General features: G+C 42.2%; 1 protein-coding gene across 2 annotated transcripts in view; it reads right to left on the reverse strand.

Moving 5' to 3' along the window:
• Positions 1-20657, reverse strand: part of RNF2 (ring finger protein 2) — a 34352-nt gene continuing 13695 nt past the window's right edge. For both annotated transcript variants that reach the window (XM_075936765.2, XM_075936766.2), the window contains exons 2-7: positions 12319-12407; positions 11824-11984; positions 9088-9303; positions 6596-6868; positions 4046-4217; positions 1-2393 (exon numbers count right to left, since the gene is read on the reverse strand). In XM_075936765.2, coding sequence (XP_075792880.1) covers positions 2292-2393; positions 4046-4217; positions 6596-6868; positions 9088-9303; positions 11824-11984; positions 12319-12405 — 1011 coding nt within the window. In that variant the 5' untranslated portion in view covers positions 12406-12407 and the 3' untranslated portion in view covers positions 1-2291. The remainder of the gene's footprint in view (positions 2394-4045; positions 4218-6595; positions 6869-9087; positions 9304-11823; positions 11985-12318; positions 12408-20657) is intronic.

Genomic DNA, 20657 nt, shown 5'->3' on the forward strand with positions numbered 1-20657 from the left:
TTCACAGTATTTTTGCTTTATTTTGACAAATGTGAGATGTTAGGTATGACTTCAGTTTCAGATATTATAACTGTTCAATTTACCATACCTAACTAGCACAAGGTACCAAAAATGAAGATCTAGCTCAACAGGAAAGTGACATGAAAGTTGTTTTGAAAAGTAAATTGTTTATAGCACTAAAAGGTCACAGTGCAATCAATGGCATTATCAAACACCTACATAATATATATTTTTAAAGAACATAAATATTCAGTAAATTCACTATGACATAAAAGTAAAAAGTTTCACATTCTCTCATGCTTTTATAAACTGCGGACAAAAAGACATTCTCTAGACAGACACATCTCATCTTCACAGACACCTCCTTTGTTTCTTAAACATTCTTAGATATCACACCAGGAATTTGTCATTCTGCTGCAGCTAACCTAGAAGTTTCTCCATAAAATCTAAGTATCACAAAAACAGGAATATATTTAGTGGACATGCACTAGTATTCTGTACAGTTGTACATTACACCAAATAATACTGAATAAAACAACATTTGAAAATAAACCCTCGCCCTCCAATATGCTTGGTAACTGGAAATGTCAGTTTCATGGCACAGATTACAAAAAGCCGTAAAAACATTTTAGATACCAAAAAGAAATATTAAAAGTTATTCAAGCCTATGAATTTCTCAGAGATGAAATTGACCCAAAACAGCAAGTAGATACATATTTACAAATGTTAAGCTTGAATGCCAAGGAGTAATGGAAGTCTTGCTCCATTCCAACAGAAATCTAAGGATTTGAAGTGTACAAATCTCAAACACTTCAAACATTAGAAACTCATCCATTTTAACTACAAGCAAGAGCAGAAAGGCAGAAGAAATACCATATTATTGGAAGTATCATATTCCTCACCTGCTTTAAGGGTCTTTTCATTTTCAAATTCTGAACTACAGAGACATACAAGACATAAAACCATAGAGCAAAGAGAACATCACTGTGCCACTTCCCTAACATTGAGTATTTTCTTTAGCTGCAGCAAAGCATACCCACTAGGTGAAGGCAGGGTTCACACCAAAAACAAAACAAAAACCCACCTGTTTAACATGAATGGTAAATGCAAAACTTCACACAGCAGCCAACTGCCAAGTTAAAAAAAAATCCTACCATAAGACACTAAATGGTAAACCTGTCAAGTATTAACATTTTCTTCCAAAGTGCTAAGCCATATTTGTTAAAGCTTTGTCTAAAACAGAATAGTTAGAACAGTTTGTAACTGAAACAGTTCTTTCCATCAGCGATGAACCAGTTATAACTCACAACTGATGTGAAAAGAGTACTTATAAAGTAAGATACTCTTGCTGCAACAGTACCACCATACTAGAGTTTAAAGGGGACTTTTTGTTGCAAAATTATATTTCCAAGAAAGACTCCTTTACTGTAAAGTCTGATATTTCCACAGCAAAATCTGCCATTAAATGTTTAGTCCTAGCACATCCAATGTATCAGAGAAAATTTTGTATAATAAATGTTATCTGCCATACCAAGGACATGATAATTCTGCAACAGGAGTGAAAGATAAGAAATTAGAGTGCACAGGGACTGTGACAGTCTGCCCAGGAAAAAAAATTTAAACATAATTGATTCTGATACTGAAATGAATGAAATCCAGCAGGTAGCAAGATTTTTTAAAAAGTGTCAGAACTTTTTCCTCTAAGCCTTCAGTATCTTGGTCTACTGAAAGCTATAGCAGTACCTTGATTACCACCAATAATCCAATTCTCCCAGGGGACCAGATTACTAGTGTAAATACCTTGGAACCCAAACCGCATGCTGTTATCAGAATTGAATTCTTCAAACATCTTTTATAATGATAGTAGTTAGCAAATCACCATCATTAACATACCTCACAACATGTGCTACTATTGATTAGACTACTTTAAACTCTCATCAAAGGGCTGGTGTAATTGTATCAGGTATATTAGCAGACCAACAGCTTTTCCTGGAGTATGTTTCATTCCACGCTGGAACCTTTGCTTGATCTGATCTCAAGCTGGGAACAAAAAAGCATCTCTTTGATGACTACAATGGAATGCACTGGAGAAGGTTATTCCGTCCCCTTGAAAAAAAAATAAATTAAAGATAAAACCTAGAATACTGTCTAATTATAAGAAGAAATACGCTCTGAGTAGTCTGAAGACATTCCAAGTTCTGTCCATTGAAGATGATGGTGGTGCCTTCTTAATATTAAATCATAGCTATAAAAGTTAGTTGGAGTCCTCACTCCAAACCTTCTTGCAAAGCCTATTTATGTTCCTTTGTTGGTGCATAGTAGAGTTCCATGGGTTTGTTCACTTTCCAGTACTTTTCACTGACCAGCTCCAAGGAAAAGGAACCATTTAATACCTAAAGGAGAAGAAACACCAATAGTACTGAAAATATATTTTCCATCATCTTGCTATGAACTTCTGACTCATCTGTCAATGTGAAATCCCTACTGTTTACTAAGGGAAAAACATTTACAGAACAAAAGTCACCTGTGGTTCTGGCTGCAGTTAATAGATATTTCCTGTGGTGCCGGTCATTAAATAAGTTTAATAGTGTTTCTAGTTGCTTATCTATTTCTAGTTTAATAGTGTTTCTAGTTGCTTATCTATAATTCAATGACTAGCAACTTGATTCTAATGCTAGTCCCCCTCACTAGTTCATAATATAGATTAAATCTTAATACAGATCACCTTTTCATTTGTTATGCTTTTGGAGAGAGTATTTCCCCACTCAGTAGCACAAACCAAGGTGCTAATTGCTTTCCAAACACAAGAAATCGTGCTCTTCTCCAAACAGATTGCAAGCTACCAAGAAAATCAAATAGCTAAGGACAGGGGCATGGGGAGTCAAGCACAAAGGTAATGAGAAGAATCATCATGATCATTCCACAAACTCTTACTAACATAATGAATTCTTGGATATACAGTTATGGGCTTAGGGGAGAAGCAGACAAACAACATAGAGATTGGCATCATGGACATGGGGGAACCTGCATGTTGTGCAGAGCAACTGAGGTGACTAAGTAGGGAGGGGAACAGCTATGCATGACCTTGCAAGCAAAAAAAACAAAAACAAAAAAAAACACACCTTTAAATGTATGTACCAAGACCCGAGACCAGGCCTGTTTCCCTGCCAACAGTCTGACTTTATAGACAGCTAAAATGCAATGAACCAGGCTGCCTCTTCCTGTGGAAGAACCTGCATGAAAGGACTTGGGGGAGGTGAACTTGGGTCATTCCAATAGGGGTAGTGGGGCCCTGAGCCTCACAGGCCAGATCAAAGCAAACCACCAGCCACATCCAACCCATGGGCTTCCCTCCTTCCCTTCTAAATCTTTCTTGAATTAGTAAGACTGGCAGGAATCTAAACTATCTAGTGATACCATCTCTTAAAGGTGAGTAACTCTTCAGCTAAAAAACTATTGTCCAACCTTATTGACTGAGTTTCTGAGGATTGGGCTCATTTAATATTTGCCTGTCTGATCTACAACTATTGTGCAAATTGACGTGATACCAATAGATGTGCCCCTATTGGTATCTGAATTTGCCTGGGAAGTGCTATCCACCCTGGGACATTCTCAATAGGAAATTCCTCAAATCTAAGCACCACTTATTTCCTCCTACTTTCTACATGTGAAATAAAGAGACAGATTCTCAGCTGGCATAAATTGATAAAATCCCAGAGACATCAATGGAGCCAGACCATTTACTCTACCTCAGGGCATGTCTACCCAGAGCATCCCCACATTTACATGCCACTCCTTTTCTACTATTGATGCTTTTGTTGTATGCACTGGCCACAGAACAGCCTGTTGCTTACGTCCTCACAATAGGCTGTACTGGTGCTGTGCTTTTTAAAAATGGATTATGAATACAATCCACAGATCAATTTATAGAAAGAAGCCAAACCAATCACAATAGGATAACAAATCCATTGTGCCTTCATGTTGTAGCATTGATGGGTCTCAACTTTCTAAATTAGACAGGGTATCAACCAGATCAACTACTCACAGTGTACTGGCCATTGGCCGTAGCAATGTAAATTGTGTACTGCTTCTCACTGGCTGTGTCAAGATTCATCTGGTTTGACTCTCCTTTGCTTCGAAGTTCCTCCAAAGCCAACCTCACAGCTAGGTACTTAGACAAGTGATCAACAGTGGCATTGCCAGAGGTCTTTATGTACCTGCAACAGTAACAACAAAGGCAACCAAAGACGTGAGTCTCTTGCACAGAAAACGGTATTAGATAAACATCCTACATAAAAGTAAATAAATTTGTATGTAACGAGCACAGACTGCCTCGATATTTTCACTCAAGATTTAAAAAAAGCTACAGGCAGTCCCCGGGTTACGTACAAGATAGGGACTGTAGGTTTGTTCTTAAGTTGAATCTGTATGTAAGTCGGAACTGGCGTCAGCCGCTGCTGAAACTGATCAGTTTCAACAGCGGCTGAATCTGGACGCCAGTTCTGACTTACATACGGATTCAACTTAAGAAACCCAGGCGTCCCCAAGTCAGCTGCTGCTGAAACTGATCAGCGGCTGATTCCAGGAAGCCCGGGGCAGAGCAACTCTGCCTCGGGCTTCCTGTAGTCAGCCGCAGGTCAGTTTCAGCAGTGGCTGACTTGGGGATGCCTGGGGCAGAGCAGCTGGGGTGCTGCTGGGTTGCTCCAATAGCAACGTTCCTTGGCGCTACTGGAGCAACCCAGCAGCACCCCAGCTGCTCTGCCCCAGGCATCCTGATTCAGCCACTGCTGAAACTGACCAGCAGCGGCTGAATCAGGACGCCTGGGGCAGAGCAGCTGGGGTGCTGCCGGGTTGGTACAGTAGCACCGAAGAGCAGCGCTGCGGGACCAACCCGGCAGCGCCCCAGCTGCTCTACCCCAGGCATAGGCAAGAAAAGCCTGGTCTGCTGGGGGAGGGGGGGATACTAGCTGCACCCCCCCCCCCCCCCCAGCAAACCAGGGAGACGCAGGTGGCGGGACCGCCCGCGTCCTCCACGGCTATGCTCCGTCTTCCTGGTCTGCTGACCAGGGAGATGGGGAGCAAAGCCTTGGAGCATGCCCGCAGTGGGACAGCCCAGGCGTGCCTGGGCTGTCCCGCTGCGGGCGTGCTCCAAGGCTTTGCTCTGCGTCTCCCTGGTCTGCTGGGGGGGGGCTCCCCCCCAGCAGACCAGGGAGACGTGGAGCAGCTTTTCTCGCCCCGGAGGACGGGGGCGGCGGGACTGCAGCGCATCTGGGCGTCCCGCCGCTCCAGTCCTCCGGGGCGACAAAAGCCCTGTTCGTAACTGTGGATCCGATATAAGTCGGATCCGCGTAACTCGGGGACTGCCTGTATTTACTGAATAAGGAGTAATTACGAGAAAAGAAATCCTCACATCCCTCTCAATCTCCTCCACTCTATTTGGAGATAGGATATGTTACTATATCCCTTTGTCATCAGTCTGATTCTGTGAAACATTCACTTTATTCACATGTGGGACACTTGGTTTCCCCAAGTAAATATTCAGGACTGCTCAGATCCTGAACACTGATGTGTGACATCAGGTCAACAGACAAGAACTGGATACTTGATATGCTCTATGACTTCTTGCCCCTCACTGTTCTTGACTAACTCCTCATTTTCTGGAAATCTAACCTGAAGCACAAGATTTTCATAAGTGCCTTATGGTCTAGAACAGTGTTTCCCAACCAGTGGTACAAGTACCCTTAGGGGTACTCAAGAGAAGTCTAGAGGGTATGTCAGCACAACTGAAATTTGGAGAAAACTGAATTTTTGTTTTAAGTTTCACAACGCTTCATTTTTGTACTTTTTACATCCAAAAATGTCATCGCCTGCCCAGCTACGATTAAGTTGTTTAAACAAATGTGTTGCAATGGTAGAAAAAAAATGGTGTGTCTGAAAACTATAGACACAGTATTTGGGGGTACTTACTTTTTTTTCTTTTTTGGAAAAAGGGGTACTTTATAAAAAAAATTTAAAAAAAAAGGTTGAGAAACACTGGCCTAGAATGTTGTACTTCGAAAGCCAGGAGAAAAAATCTCACGCTGAAGAGGAATAAGAAAGAAGTCTGCAGATATTTCAGGAAACTCTAGGGGAAAAAATGCAAACCTGCAGACTGCAGATACCAGAACACAGTATTTAGGGTAAGATTCACTTTGAAAGGGACTTGTACTTCTGAGCCACTATTGAAAAATTCACTTCCCCAATTTCCAAGACAAAAGAATTCACATGTTGACCCATTCAATTGTGCGCCAGCATTTACATAAGGCATATGTTTTCATACGTATTTTCAAAGGCAGTATAGGAACTGGTATGTAAAATCATCCAAGGTCTTAAAATGCAGTCAGTCAACAGTTCCACACCAAAACAGTGTGCTCTGCAATCAAAGGGCTAAAACGGACTATAATTAGCTACCCCATTTAGGGCAGAAAAAGTGCATTCAGTTCAACAGGGCACAGTCTGACTAGAGAAATAATGTCTGTATTTGATTTCAAAAAGCTTTCCTTCAGAAATAGATTAAGTAGCAACAAGACAATTAGAAGATGTGGAAGATACTTACCTGGTCTGTGCACTGTCATCATTCTCCATGAGTGTAGGGTGGGGCCTGAAGACCAGCTCTATTTCACTAGCACCATCCATTACTGGGTCTATTGCCACAGTTGTGTTGTTATTGTCCAGTTCTAGCCCAGAATCATCTGATGTTTTGGTTCTTTTGTTACTGGGCCCTGCTTCCTGATTGCTGTGTGTTGAAGCATTGCTACAGTGTGAACTGTCACCATTATCCTCTGCTCCACTGCCATTCTCAATCTGTTGCTTCTTGCCTCGTTGTAGCCTGATTAAAGATATACGTAAATAAATATGATCTTGGCAGCCAATCAGCATTCAGAATTCATCAAATCTCTCTAAAATTTTCCACACACTAGCTCACACAGTATCTCTCAAACAATTTTTCACAATTGTCTAGAGGCAAAGGGTGTTATAGCAAGCATATTCAAAGGCACCAATATTTCATAGTGATTATACCAGCATATGTTCAACAACTCCTCCTCAAACTCTTTTTCCAGAGAGTGATTATGTTTTGTTCCTTCACTAAAGCTATGAAAAGAGTTTCCTTTTCTTTGCACACATACATATAAGTGAACAACTTTTTAAAACAAAACAGATTCTGAAGTCAACCTGTGGAACTCCTTGCCAGAGGAGGCTGAGAAGACTAGGACTATAACAGAGTTTAAAGAGAAGCTAGATAATTTCATGGAGGTTAGGTCCATAAATGGCTATTAGCCAGGGGATAAAATGGTGTCCTTGGCCTCTGTTTGTCAGAGGCTGGAGAGGGATGGCAGGAGACAAATCGCTTGATCATTGTCTCCGGTCCACCCTCTCTGGGGCACCTGGTGCTGTCCACTGTCAGCAGACAGGATACTGGGCTAGATGGACCTTTGGTCTGACCCAATACGGCCATTCTTATGTTTTTATGAAAGATTCATACAGAAATATCCTACACAATTTAATAGCTTATATTTTCCAAAGTTTTGTTGTAGAAGTCGTCCTTTGGAAACACAGGCCAATAATTATTTTTACCCAAGACTACAGGTTCTTCATGTTCCCTTGAAACATACACAGATTAGAAATCTAAGCAATCTGAGAAGGACAATGTGTACCATGTTTCCAAACCATTATACCTTTTATTGTATTAGATATAATAATGCACTGGCAAAATATTTTTGAATTATGACGGATTTATGCCACCCTGTTCTTTATTCTTTCAGCTAAACAGGATCCCATATGTATGCCACTATATTAGTTACTTGGAGCACTGTAAAAGAGTAGTAATGTCTGTACCACCAGTGTGAATTTCAAACACATTTTATTGTATGGTTTATACAAGCTGTTTCTCTTTTAGGGTTAAATGTTGTGCTATACCAAGCTGAGAAATTCTATGTATGCCTTTCAGAATTGCAAAATAAATTGTCATTAATATATCCCACCCCAAAAGTAAGATTTGCCCCCCCCCCACACACACACAAAACAACAAAATCCCTTATTCCTGGTCAAGTATAATTTTGCAAAGCAAATTATCATCAAAATTATGCATATTGTTTTAAAAAACTGCTGAGAAGTTATTTTAGGACATGCTTTTCACATTTAAAGAACTAACAAAAATAGAAGATTAACAAGGGGTTCGGGGAACAGATGATCCTCAAGAAATAGAGCAGAATTGTACTTTACAATATTTAGATGTACCTTAAGGATGGCCTCTTCAGACATGAGAGAGAGCCCAATTGGTGTGATTCTTTGTACAGATTTCAGTGTATTGCATTAACTAAGAGGCTTGTATGATGGAGAAAAATTGTGATGCCTGTATTTTTATTGATTTGCAGCCTGAGTTCTTAAGGTGCATCTACACTGCATCATTATTTAGAGATAACTAGCATTATTTCGAAATAACAATGCATCTACACCCATTCCGTTATTTTGAAAAAACAGATGGCTTATTCCGAATTCTGTAAACCTCATTCTATGAGGAATAACACCTATTCCAAAATAGCTATTTCGAAATAAGGTGCTCCACTATCGCTATTTCGAAATAAGGTGTGTGTGGACGCTCCACTATCGCTATTTCGAAATAGCCCCTCTAAGTTATTCTTCCCCAGCACCTCCGGGAGTTCTAAACCGAGATAGCGCATCTACATTAGGGAAACCTGCCTCGAACTAATTTTGAGGCTTCCCTGCAGTGTAGATGTGCTATTTCAAAATAACTATTCTGGAATAGCTTATTTCAAAATAAGCATGCAGTGTAGACATACCCTTACTGTGATACAGATGTCCATCTTTTGAACACAATATAATCACTACTTTATGAAGCCAAATATTTGGCTGTCATGGAGAGTTAGGGAAATGATACAGGAATTCAAATTGCTGGTCAAAAGCTAGGCAGTTTTACTTTTAATCAGAGACTTAAAAAGGTATCTAGAATTATTTATGTTTTAGTTTGCTTTCAATATTAGGTTAATGTTACAATAAGACAAACAACCTATCCTCAGTGTCCCATACCTGTTCATGGCTTGAATCTTTAATCCTTCCTCAATGCTGTGGCTCAGAGCTTGCTGGTTATTGTGTTTACTGATCCGTGCTAGGACTCTCTCTTGATGAGCCTCATATTCATCTCGGCTTGGGTAAATTTTACTGATGAGGGCATCAAAATTCGGATCTGGTCTCAGTGATCTTTTAGAAACAAGCTTTTTCCGACATGTGGGACACTCTTTGTTTCTAAACCAACAAAAAAGAAAGGGGACAATGATAGTTCATCATGGCTGTCATCCAGAATTCCCTGTCATGATGCAGTTCATGCTTTCCTTATGACATTTAGGCTACATCTACACTGCAGTGCTTTTCCAGGATACCAGAAATATCCCAGATAAGCAACACCACGTCCAAGGAACGTGTCCGCTTTCTCAAGAACATTTTTTAAAAAGCGGACGTGCTCCTTCACCATCCCTGTAAACCTTGTTCTACGAGGAAGAAGAGAGGTGTCGAAAGAGCAGTTTTTTCCCCAAAATTTGGCACACTGTAGACACACCAAATTTCAGAAAAGCCTCTTTCGACAGAAAAAGCGGAAAAAGATACGCAAATTGCAGTTTGCAATTTGCAAATCTTTTTCTGACTTACCTTTGTAGTCTAGATATAGCCTTAGTGTGTCACCAACATCCTGTTAGCATCATCTAGGGAAAATCTCCTCTGCCTGCCTTTGACAACAATTACACTCCCTTCAGATCATTTTTATTCTTGCTAAGAAATCTGCAGTTGTCACTTCAATAAAAGATGCATTTACATTAGGGATATTAGCGTACAGTCATTTAAACGATTACCAGATAAGTCTGGGTTTATCAGTTAATCCAAACAATTACACACACACACACACACACACACACACACACACACACACCTTGCTGCAGCGGGGGTGGGATGCAGGAGCCGGTGCCCGTGGCAAGCCAGCTCCCCGCATATGCCGGTTCCTGCAGAGCCACCTGCCCCCTCTACTGCCTGCCCCCCATGCTGCTGCCTCTGTGGAAGGCAAGAGCCACTCCTTGCGGGGAGGCAGCAAAGTAGGAGCTGGTCTGCATGGGGAGCTGATTTTTAAACTGGTTCTCCTCATGGATTAGGTCTGCCTGCCACCCCGCAGTGCTGTCTCTGATACAGAAGCAGCAGCATGGGATGTCAGGGGACTCCCTGGCAGTGGGGCTGGAGCCAGGAACATACTAACTGCCTGCCCCGCCCCGGAAGAGCATTGAAGTAATCGTGTAACCACTAAAACCTGTTCTGGCTACACGATAACTAAAATTAACGATATCTAACATCCCTAATTTGCATATGTTTATATTGACATGTAAGGATTCAAATGTCTTGCTTTTCCTTGTGGACAGATTCTTTCCTTTAGCATCTCGAAGTGTGTCTTTATTAATCCAAAAAGGGCATTCTTAACTCAAGTTAGCATCCTAGTGAAGATAAGATCATTCATAGCTTTCATGTGAGTTAGTAGATCAGATAAAAAACTATAAAGGGATCCTACTCTTTAGCTTGATCTGCTAAATTGCAAAAACTATCAACTGGCTTGTCTTCACTAGACTGTTACTTAGAGTGAGTTAATTCACATTAAGAACACTTCTTCCCCCTAATGAAAGCAAGAGCTCCAGGGCAGAGGCCAGATTTTTTTGTCAGACCGTGTTCATTAAGTGACATTCTTACTGCTCTAGCTTCTAATTAAAGGTAATTACACAATGGAGACTAACATACCATCTTCTATTATTGCATGTTCCAGTTCATTCAATAAATGTATGAAAATATCCCTTGACAAATGTACTGTTTCCATTTCACAACACATAGGAATCTTTCTGCAGGACATGAGATTACAACAATTTATTTTTATATGCATTGTTTTTCTTGTCCAAGACAGGAGGATTAATTTTTGCAGAGTAGTTCAGCATGCCCACATTCCCCAAAGACATCTCTTTTCCCTAGCTAAGCAGTTTTCAACCTGTGCTCCCTAAGATTGCCCACATTTTGCTTAAAGGTTGAATTCCATTGGTCTGCACAGCTGAGACCTCCATTTGAAATTTAGGAGGCAGCAAATGAAAAAAAAAGGTTGAAAAAATCTGACAATCTTTGGAGTTCTGATTAAACTAAGGCACAAATAAAATAGTAAGGGGATCAAATATGACATCTCATTGCAGGTCATTATGATTATCATGCTGTCATTGTTCTCCTTGTAGGTTTGATATTTCTATAGTCAAATTAATGGTAAAAAAAAGACAGGTGATTGCAAATTATTTTAAATTTAAATTGTTGTTGAGAATGGTTCTCAATTAAAATTTGTTTTAAATACATACTAAAAACATGTTCCATTAATTAGGGAATCTTGTACCCTGTACACCTGGTAAGATTCCACTGAGATTTGTAGTATAAGTTATCATTACTAGATCGAGCTGACTTAAGAAAGGAGGAATTTTCAATTATTTAGTTTTTCTACATTGGTGTATAAAGAGGATGCATGTACCTTCCCTTGAACACCTGCATCACCACATGAGACCAAACATTTTAACAGTGAGGTAATGCCAAAGTTCACACTTCAGATGCTGGATGCAATATGCTGGGTTCCTTGTACTCTAGGAGTGGTGTGCTTGCTGATCTCTTAACACATAGAGCTTTGTTGTGTCATTTTGATTCTTCACCACCATCCCCATCTCCCAGCATGAAGGCAGGTTTCTTAGGTATACATTATTCCTTACATACCCGCTCCTGAGGGCTGTAATGATACAATCAGCACAGAAACGATGCAAGCATTCCTTTGTTGTCATGGTGTTTTTCAACATATCCAAACAAATGGGACACATCAATTCACTGTGCAGGCTTCTAGGTGACACCACTATTTCCAGGCCATCCGTTATTGCTTCCTGAAGATCAAATAGTGAAGTGAAAAATCTATTAATGGAGTTAGTTACACAGAAACAATGTAATCTTTGCAAGTACAATTATTAGTGAGATACTGCACTGTAGAAAACACTACCATAAAAGCCAACTACATAATTCTACATTTATAACAGTGTGGCACTGCTCATTGTTTTGTTTTTCAACATGCAACACATTTTAAATAGGAAATTAGAGATGTTACCAACCACTTTACGAAAAATACTTCAATTAAACTGTCCTATAGTTTACATAGAAAGTTATTGCACTCTAGTTTTGTAGAAATGCCTTGCATGAAGTTAGCTTCTTTAGTAGTATTACCTGAGGTGTTCTCTGTAATTCATATAAACTGAGCTCCCACGTTTTGCTTAAAGGTTGAGTTCCATTGGTCTGCACAGCCTGAGACATGGCTAGGAAAAAAAGGGGAGCAGGGAAAAAAAAGACAATCATAAAACAAAAATGCAAATGTGTTTAACTGAAGTCTGAAGCAGATTCCCTCTTCTTTAAATGGACCTGATGACCTTCTGAGGTCTCTTCTAGCTCTATGGTTCTATGATTCTAGTGCTAGTTCGGCGTTTTCAGAGACACAGCAATCCCCTGGCTCCCTGCAGATGTGTTTGCAATTTCTACTCGAATACAGAAGAAATGAAAAAAGGACTCCTACAGGATGAAAAAAAGCCAGAATAAGCACCAAATTCCACACAGAGACATATGCAATGCCCCTCCCCCCTCCTCCGAAACTGAAGTTATACAAGTATAACTGTGTGTGTTATTCAAAACACACAGTTCATGAAAGTTGGTTCAGACTGCTAAGGGACGGTAACGCAAGAGAAACCACAAAACCTAGCAAGTACAGCATAAGACATCACCTTCTCAAACACATACCCAAAAGACTCTTAGCACACACACTGTGGCTGAGTAAGGTTGACTTGCTCAGGGAATGGAAGGTCACTGAATTGACACAACTTCACTCTTCCCTCTGATGTGAGTGTTTCTATGGTGAGTATTCGCTCACCTTCTCCTTTCTCGACACTTTACAGAGGGGGTTTAATTTATGACAAGTATTTTAAAAATTGCTGATGTGGGTATTAAGATCAGCTGGGTTTTGAAAGCATGTTTCTAACTTTGGATTTCAACAATGAGCCCAATTCTCGTCACACAGCAGTGTAATTCCATTGGGTTCTCTAGAGTTGCTTCTGATTTACTGTGGTGAAAGCAGGAGGAGAATCAACATCTCAGATAAGCAATATGCTTGAACCACTACTACCAGTATCACTACTCCAGTTTCTGTCCTTATTTCTTATATTAATTGGAGGGGAGGTGTTAAGCCAACTCTTTCTCTCCCCCCAACAATGCATACTTGAAAAAAGTTGAGCATGAGAAGGAATCAAAATTTTAATTTAAGACTTTGCACTTCCATAGCACCCTCCACTCAGTATTTTAAAAAATGCTTTACATGGTCACGAGTCCACACACACACACACACACACAAAGAAATCAGGTAAAGAAATATCTCATCTTCATAAAGAGAGAAGAGAGGTACAGAAACAGTTACATGACTTGCATAACATTTTAGACCAAGGTGGGCAATAATTTTTAATGGGGCCACTCCATTAATTTGGAAAGTGGTCAAGGGCTGCACTCTTCCATGATATTAATGGAGGAGGTGTGAGTCTGGGATGGAGGTTAGGTGCAGAAGGGAGCTTGGAACAAGGGAAGGAGTTTTGACCTGGGGCTCTGGACTGGTGTGCAGAGGGTTGGATTGTGACCTAGAGCAGTGAATTGAGATGCAGGGGTTTGAGTTGTGAGCAAAGGCAGGAGAGAACTGTGATCTAGGCCTAGGGATTGGGGTGCTGGATCTTGGAGGGGGTATGGGTACAGAAGGGGAACAGAGGATTTGGGTATGTGGAGGAGGAGGGCAGAGGGTTGGGAAAGGGAGGGACTGGGGTGCCAGAGGTAGGCTCTGGCCAGGAGACTTAAACAGCTGCTGAGTCCTGAATCAGCCTCCCTGCCTGCCCTGCCCCTGCACAGGCTGCAGCTATGTGCTCTGTGTATAACTATGAGCCCCTTGTGCTTGGTAGCCCCGTTATTGAAACAGGCAGCTCCCATTGGCCAGTTTCTGGCCAGAAGCCAGCCAATGGGACTGTGCTGGGGGCGGGAACAGCTCTTAAAGCTTCCCGCCCCTGCCCAGGCTGTTTTTAAAGTGAAATCGCCCCACAGCTGTGTTTCTGAGAGGCATGCGGGAGCAGGGAGCCTGTCTGGGGCTCCCTATAGCTTCCATGGACTAGATCCAGTGGCTTGGTGGGCCGGATCCAGCCCACGGGCCATATTTTGCCCAGGCCCGTTGTAAACTGAAGTCAATATCAAATTTAGGAACAGAACCCAAACCAAGAAACTACTAGTCAGTCCTGAGTTTTTAACCATTAGACATATATATTGTAATTATAGCCATGAAAGAAAGTTTCACTTTAGCCTTATGCAAATTGTAAAGATCAAATTAATGTAAATGGAACACAAACAGGTTTCTAAACAGAAAACAGTTAATTATGTAGGATAGAAAGGGCGGAAGGAACACTTGCCAAAAAGAACATGGATCTGGAAAGCTATTTTGGGAGAGTGTATATGCATGACTATTTCTGAATGATGCAAAATTATAGTTATAGAATCACAGAATCGTAGAATAATAGGACTGGAAGGGACCTCAAGAGGTCATCGAGTCCAGCCCCCTGCCCTCAAGGCAGGACCAAGCTCCGTCTACACCATAGTTGAGAACATCTGCACCAGATGGGGGGGAAAAAATGAAGGTTTTTTTCAGTTTACTTTAAAAAAAAAATCTAACTGTGCACTGCCAAACTATCCCAACGTGGAGCCATGATCAAAATCCTATTATAATGGACCAGCTGAGAAATGTCAACTTCTCCGTTCCAGTGGAGACTGAACAGGCTCAACTAACTTTTTATGAAAGGGGTGGGGAAAGAGAAGGGACAGAGGACAGACGCAGCACAGATTACTACTGTGCCTGTTCATCTTCATCTTGGACATGGTGCTTGGAGCACGTCTCTTCTTACTGAAGAGGAATGGTCAAAAGAACAGAACAGGTGGCAGCTCCCTGGTCCCACATAGGGATGTGAATGGTTAACCGGTAAGTATCACCCTTACCGGGTGATACTTACCTGCTACAGTTAACCAGTGGAGGCTGGAGCAGCCCCCCCCCCCACCTACCGCAGACAGAGGGCTGCTCCAGCCCAGTGGGGCCTGCTGTGGGCAGAGGGCACTACAGCCCAACCAGAGCAGCCCCCGCCGTCGGGAGGGGGCAGGAGCTAGAGCGATGCCAGCCAATGATTAACTGGTTAACTGATTAAATGGGACTTTAAGTCTCTGGTCCGGAACAAGAGAATTTGTCAGACCAGGGGAGGTCCCCTGCCACCAGACTCCCAGCCCACTACCCCCGCTTTTGGCCCTGGCCCCCTGCTGTCAGGCTCAGGCCCCACCACCACGAGCTCCCAGCTGGCAAGGCTTCCAGCCCAGGACTCTCTGGACCCCTGATGTTTCCAGAGCAGAGTCCTGGTTTAGTGAGGTGCAACCTGTAGTTCTTAGCAAGCCACATATGACACCTAAATAATAACTTGGGGCTGGAGAGATGGCAGAAGAATTGGGAAATAATGATGGATTCAGGCTGTGAACTCCTGCTGTAGTAGCATAAAAAGACTCAAGGGACTTGTTTCTCAGCATGGAAAAGAGAAATATCCATTTATAGAGCCCTAACTGACTCCTGAAATTGACAAGCTGCCCAGCTAACTGCAGACTGTGAACTCTAAAATGAACACATACAGAGAATCCAGCCAACCCTTTGACCATAGTGCCAGGGTCCTGAAGATGAATGTAACACAGAGAGCAAGTGCGCACACCCAGCCAGCAGCTTTGTACAGATGTGTACTCACTACTGAGTGTGCTGATGGAGCTGTGCTGACACTGCAGCATGGGTCACAGCCTAGGAAACCCAATGTAAACAGTAAGCATATTATTAACATTTATATCACAGTAGTGCCTTCGATCTCAGGCAGTGCAGATGCTATGATCTGTTCAGACATAGCAATGTCCCCAAACAGCTTTCCATCTAAAACGTCTAGTGTGCTTAGCTGAGCTGACAACAGACTTTTGTAGGTTTATAGATTTTTAAAGGCCAGGAGATACCACCAGTGTGATCATTCCCTCTGACCTCCTCAGTAACACGGGCACAGGATTTCCTTGAAAGCCTAAACTACAGTAATCCTTGTACTGTGAAACTGAAGGTCACGAATCCTGGGGCTCTCTTGGACCAACAAGGGAAGCACAGTTCAAGACCCTTCTGTTAGGAATTTCCAGCTGCCTGATAAACAAAACTTTACCTAGTGTCTGTCTGTAAGAACAATCAAGCAGCTCTCAACTGCCAGGATTGCTAATAAGAGGAGGCCCAAACTACAAGGCTGCGTCTAGACTGGCATGATTTTGCGGAAATACTTTTAACGGAAAAGTTTTTCCGTTAAAAGTATTTCCGCAAAAGAGCGTCTAGATTGGCATGGATGCTTTTGTGCCCAGTATAGACGTGCTTTTGCACAAGAAAGCTCCGATGGCCATTTTAGCCATCGGGCTTTCTTGCGCAAAAAATTAAGGTGCCTATCTACACTGGCCCTCTTGCGCAAGTATTCTTGCGCAAGAGGGCTTATCCCTGAGCGGGAACATCAAAGTATTTGCGCAAGAAGCACTGAATTCTTACATTAGAACGTCAGTGCTCTTGTGCAAATTCAAGCAGCCAGTGTAGACAGCTGGCAAGTTTTTGCGCAAAAGCAGATGCTTTTGTGCAAAATCTTGCCAGTCTAGTCACACCCCAAAAGTCTTTGTAGATGATAAAGATGTAGAGACTAGTCAACTGTCTCAGAAGCTTATTGGATCGTCATCTAGTGCTTTCCCTTGCTTTCTGTGGGACTTCTGCTTTTGAACTGCAGCAAGAGCCTGCCAGGCTCTTGCTATAGTTCAAAGGTGAAGGAGCCCTTATAGATTAATTGAATAGTCGATGGAAATCCCATCTAAATGTAACGTCCCTAGTAGATGATGACCAACGTTTTCAATTGTACCCAAAAATGAAGGTGAGTGCAGATTATGGCACACAGATGTAACAGGCTACATACATGAGACACCATTGAGTAAGCAACCAGCCATGTTCTGCCCCAGTGGAGATGTCTGAGAAGCCTTCGTGATTAGATTGCTGCAGACAGAGGGACCAAAAGACTTGCTGTGCCCCTGGGCAAGGTGGGGGGAGGGGTAATTCTGCACTCGCGGAAGGGGCAGGATATGGAGCGAGACTGGAGGGTAGTGTCCAGCAACCAGCGCTTCAGTACCACCTGGGGCTCCAGCGGTAATTTGAAGAGCCCAGGGCTCTGGTCGCCAGCGGTGGCAGCAGCAACTGGGAGCTCCAGACTCTCTTGTATCGCCAGGCCCCGGGGCAGTTGCCCAGTTTGCCCCCTTGCTCCGTAACAGTGGGCCTGGCTGTAGAGAATGTTACAATAAATCAATCAGGAAACGAGAGCCACGTCCCAAAGGAATTGGTGTTCTCTCTCTGGCAAGAAAAGACGGGTTTAGTGGCGGGAGAACGACATGGTTTCTGCTGCTGCAGAGGAACGGAAGAGCACCCAGGCAGAAAACGCAGCACTCTGTGCGGCTTGCAGTAGACACAACTGCCACTGCTTCCATGGATATGTTCCCCAGCAGTTCTCCAAACAGGAGGCATGTGCAGTTTTTGTTCCCAGCTCTAAAGCCAGATGAAAAAGGCTCAGCTAAAGACAGAACTTCCTCACACTTATACTGCTCCTCACAAAAACTAGTAGACACAAGCGGTGACTGATGAGAATCTCTGTGATGAGACGACTTATTGACCCAGGGTTTAGGCCTAGTAGTTCCCTATTGGAGAGATACTGGCACCCTTCCCACTCCTGGAGAGAGAGGAGTGTTTTTTTATCTTTAACATTAAATCTTGCTCTCAAACATGGCCTTCCAAATCGGTATGCACCCTCTGTCATTCTGTGCTTTATTTTAAAAGCACAGAAGAGGCCTGCATGCTTTTTTCAGCTTGTTTTCTCACTGAAAATACCAAGAACGTTAACCTGATCTCATCTACTGTGGTTTTCCTGGAAGCCTCCCTGAAAAGCTAGAGAACTGAAGTGGGAGCTTCCTCTGCTCTTGTCTGATGGGGTCGAGGTATCAAATCTTTAACAAAGATCTTTCTGACTTTCCTTCCCACCCCGACCACATTAATTTAAAAAAATATTGTTTTGTTTAGCACTCTGAATAAACCCTCCTTCCCTTTTCAGTTGCTCAGTTTTTCACTCTTTACTTATAACAGCCTACCAAGAAGAGAGAGTAAACAAAGATCTGAACTTCAAATGAGAAAAAAAAAAAAACCACTGTGGAAGTGGCATTTGAGGGCGGGGGGGGGGGGGGGGGGTTGGAGGGGAGCAGGAGAGAAAGAGAAACAGTTTATGAAGGGACAGACCTGAAAAGTTCCAATAAAAAAAAAGGCACCTTTTTTCCTTTACATGTCATCTTTGTGTTAGCACTAGAGATGTTAAATCGGGTTGATTTAGTTGGAACTGGTCCTGCCTAGAGCAGGGGGCTGGACTTGATGACCTTCTGAGGTCTCTTCCAGTTCTATGATTCTATTATTCTAAATTTCGATTAATCAGCTAATCGAGTAGTTGATGACATTTCCATCGACTACGCGATTAATCAATAGGGCGGGGTGGGGGTTGGGCACTCCTTATCCCCACTGCGCCTCTGCCCACAGCTCTTACTACATTTAAAAGACAGAGGTGCAGCAAGGAACCCGGGGCAAGCAGGAACTCAAGCAGTCGCTGTTCACGCTGGGTCCCAACTGCTGCGCCTCAGCATTTTAAATCTATTAGCCCCACAGGTTAAAAGGCAGAGGCACAGCAGTCAGGACCCAATGCGAGTGTAGACTGCTTCAACCGCCGCTTGCGCCATTTCCCCTGCTGCACCGCTGCCTTCCCTGCCCCCTGCGGGGACAGTGCTGGGGGGAAACCAACTTTTAAGTTGGCTCCCCCCAGCACCGGCTCCTGCTCACCCCCCCCCCCTTACTGCCTCTGCAGCAGAGGCAGCAAGGGGAATCCATTAGTTGAGTAGCGACTCAACTACCCGATAAGCCTAGGGTTATTGGGTAGTCGACTAGTTGCTTACATCCCCAGTTAGCTCCCTCAATACTGTTCAGAATTACTTGTTACCACTATTATTTTGGGGAGGGCTTTTTAATAAACCCCACACGCAATTCTAAAATGATATCCTCACACTGTCTGGTGCCACAGTACAACAGTTTCTCAAAGGCAAGATCCTTTAAGTTTAAATTAACAAAAGGCATATCTATGCGTTTGACAAAAGTGGAAGAAGGGGAGGCTGTGAAGGGAAGGGAAAATAGTCAAATTTGAGTAAGCAAATCAATCATCTTCTTGTCAGAGCTACAAATAACAAGGGATATCATTTACATACACATCAGAGGGATCTCTATCTACTCGTTATTGATGTCAGAGTCACTAGAATACTTGTAACTATTCTGACTGGCTCAGGCTTCAAACTCAGGGCAGCTACAAATATAAACTTTTTAAATTACAGAGCATGCTTTGATAGAAACACTCATGCAACAGCTAGCTCCAGAAAACGCAAAATCCAGAAGAAAGGATAGGTAATTTGAGAGTAAGTAGTGTTGGAAGCCTATTTAATTTTCATTTCCTCTCCTCCGATTTGATATGGTAATCATTTTTTTTTTTTATTAAACAGGATCTCACCACATATAAACCAACAGACAATATTTAATAAAGGAAGGGAAAAGGAGGGGCAGATAAATATTTATTTAAAGGAAATCTGCCCCTCCTTTGCACAATATCTCCAAAGAATATTATAAACACAAAATATATCACTATCAAATGGTGAAGACGATAGTATCATACAAACTAATGTCTGTTTAAATACTATACCATTTGTTTGTGAGATCTGCCTGATCACCTCCTCCACATCTTTTATCAAATACCTTAAAAGGCAGATGCAGGGGATGAGCCGTCCCCCCCCCACTTACTGCTTGTGAGTCTCTAAGGTGCCACAGGACTACTCACTTTTAAAGCAGAGTATCTTTCATGATGTGAAGAACACACTGTCAACAGTATGGTACTGATGTACAGAACTGTATTATATTAATGTTAAGAGTGGAAATCTTAATGGAGTGTAAACTCTCATGGGAAAAAGTACCACAAACACTATACATTCATTGTTTTAACCACAGGCTTAATTTAATTACTGCTGATGTATTCAAAGGACACAAACATGCACTGGATTTTTTCACTTTGGTCAGTTTTACACATTAAATTCAGAAGCATTAAGCAAGTTCAACCCAAAAATAAAGTCTTGGAGTTGAAGAAGCTCTGTGACACTCAATGGGCAAGGCAGTTTCTGCTTATAATGTCAAAAAAGGCAATTTCAAACATTACAGCAACAGTCACAATAATATCTCAAGAGGTACCAAGAGATGACAGGGCAAAGGGGCAGAAGGTCTTAGTTCAGTAATAGATAGTAGTAGACTGGTTTTACTGTCCTCCGTTGCACATTCACAAACATTCTTT

Source organism: Pelodiscus sinensis, chromosome 9 (assembly GCF_052426305.1).
Source record: "Pelodiscus sinensis isolate ZL-2025 chromosome 9, ASM5242630v1, whole genome shotgun sequence".
NCBI classification, from domain to species: Eukaryota; Metazoa; Chordata; order Testudines; family Trionychidae; genus Pelodiscus; species Pelodiscus sinensis.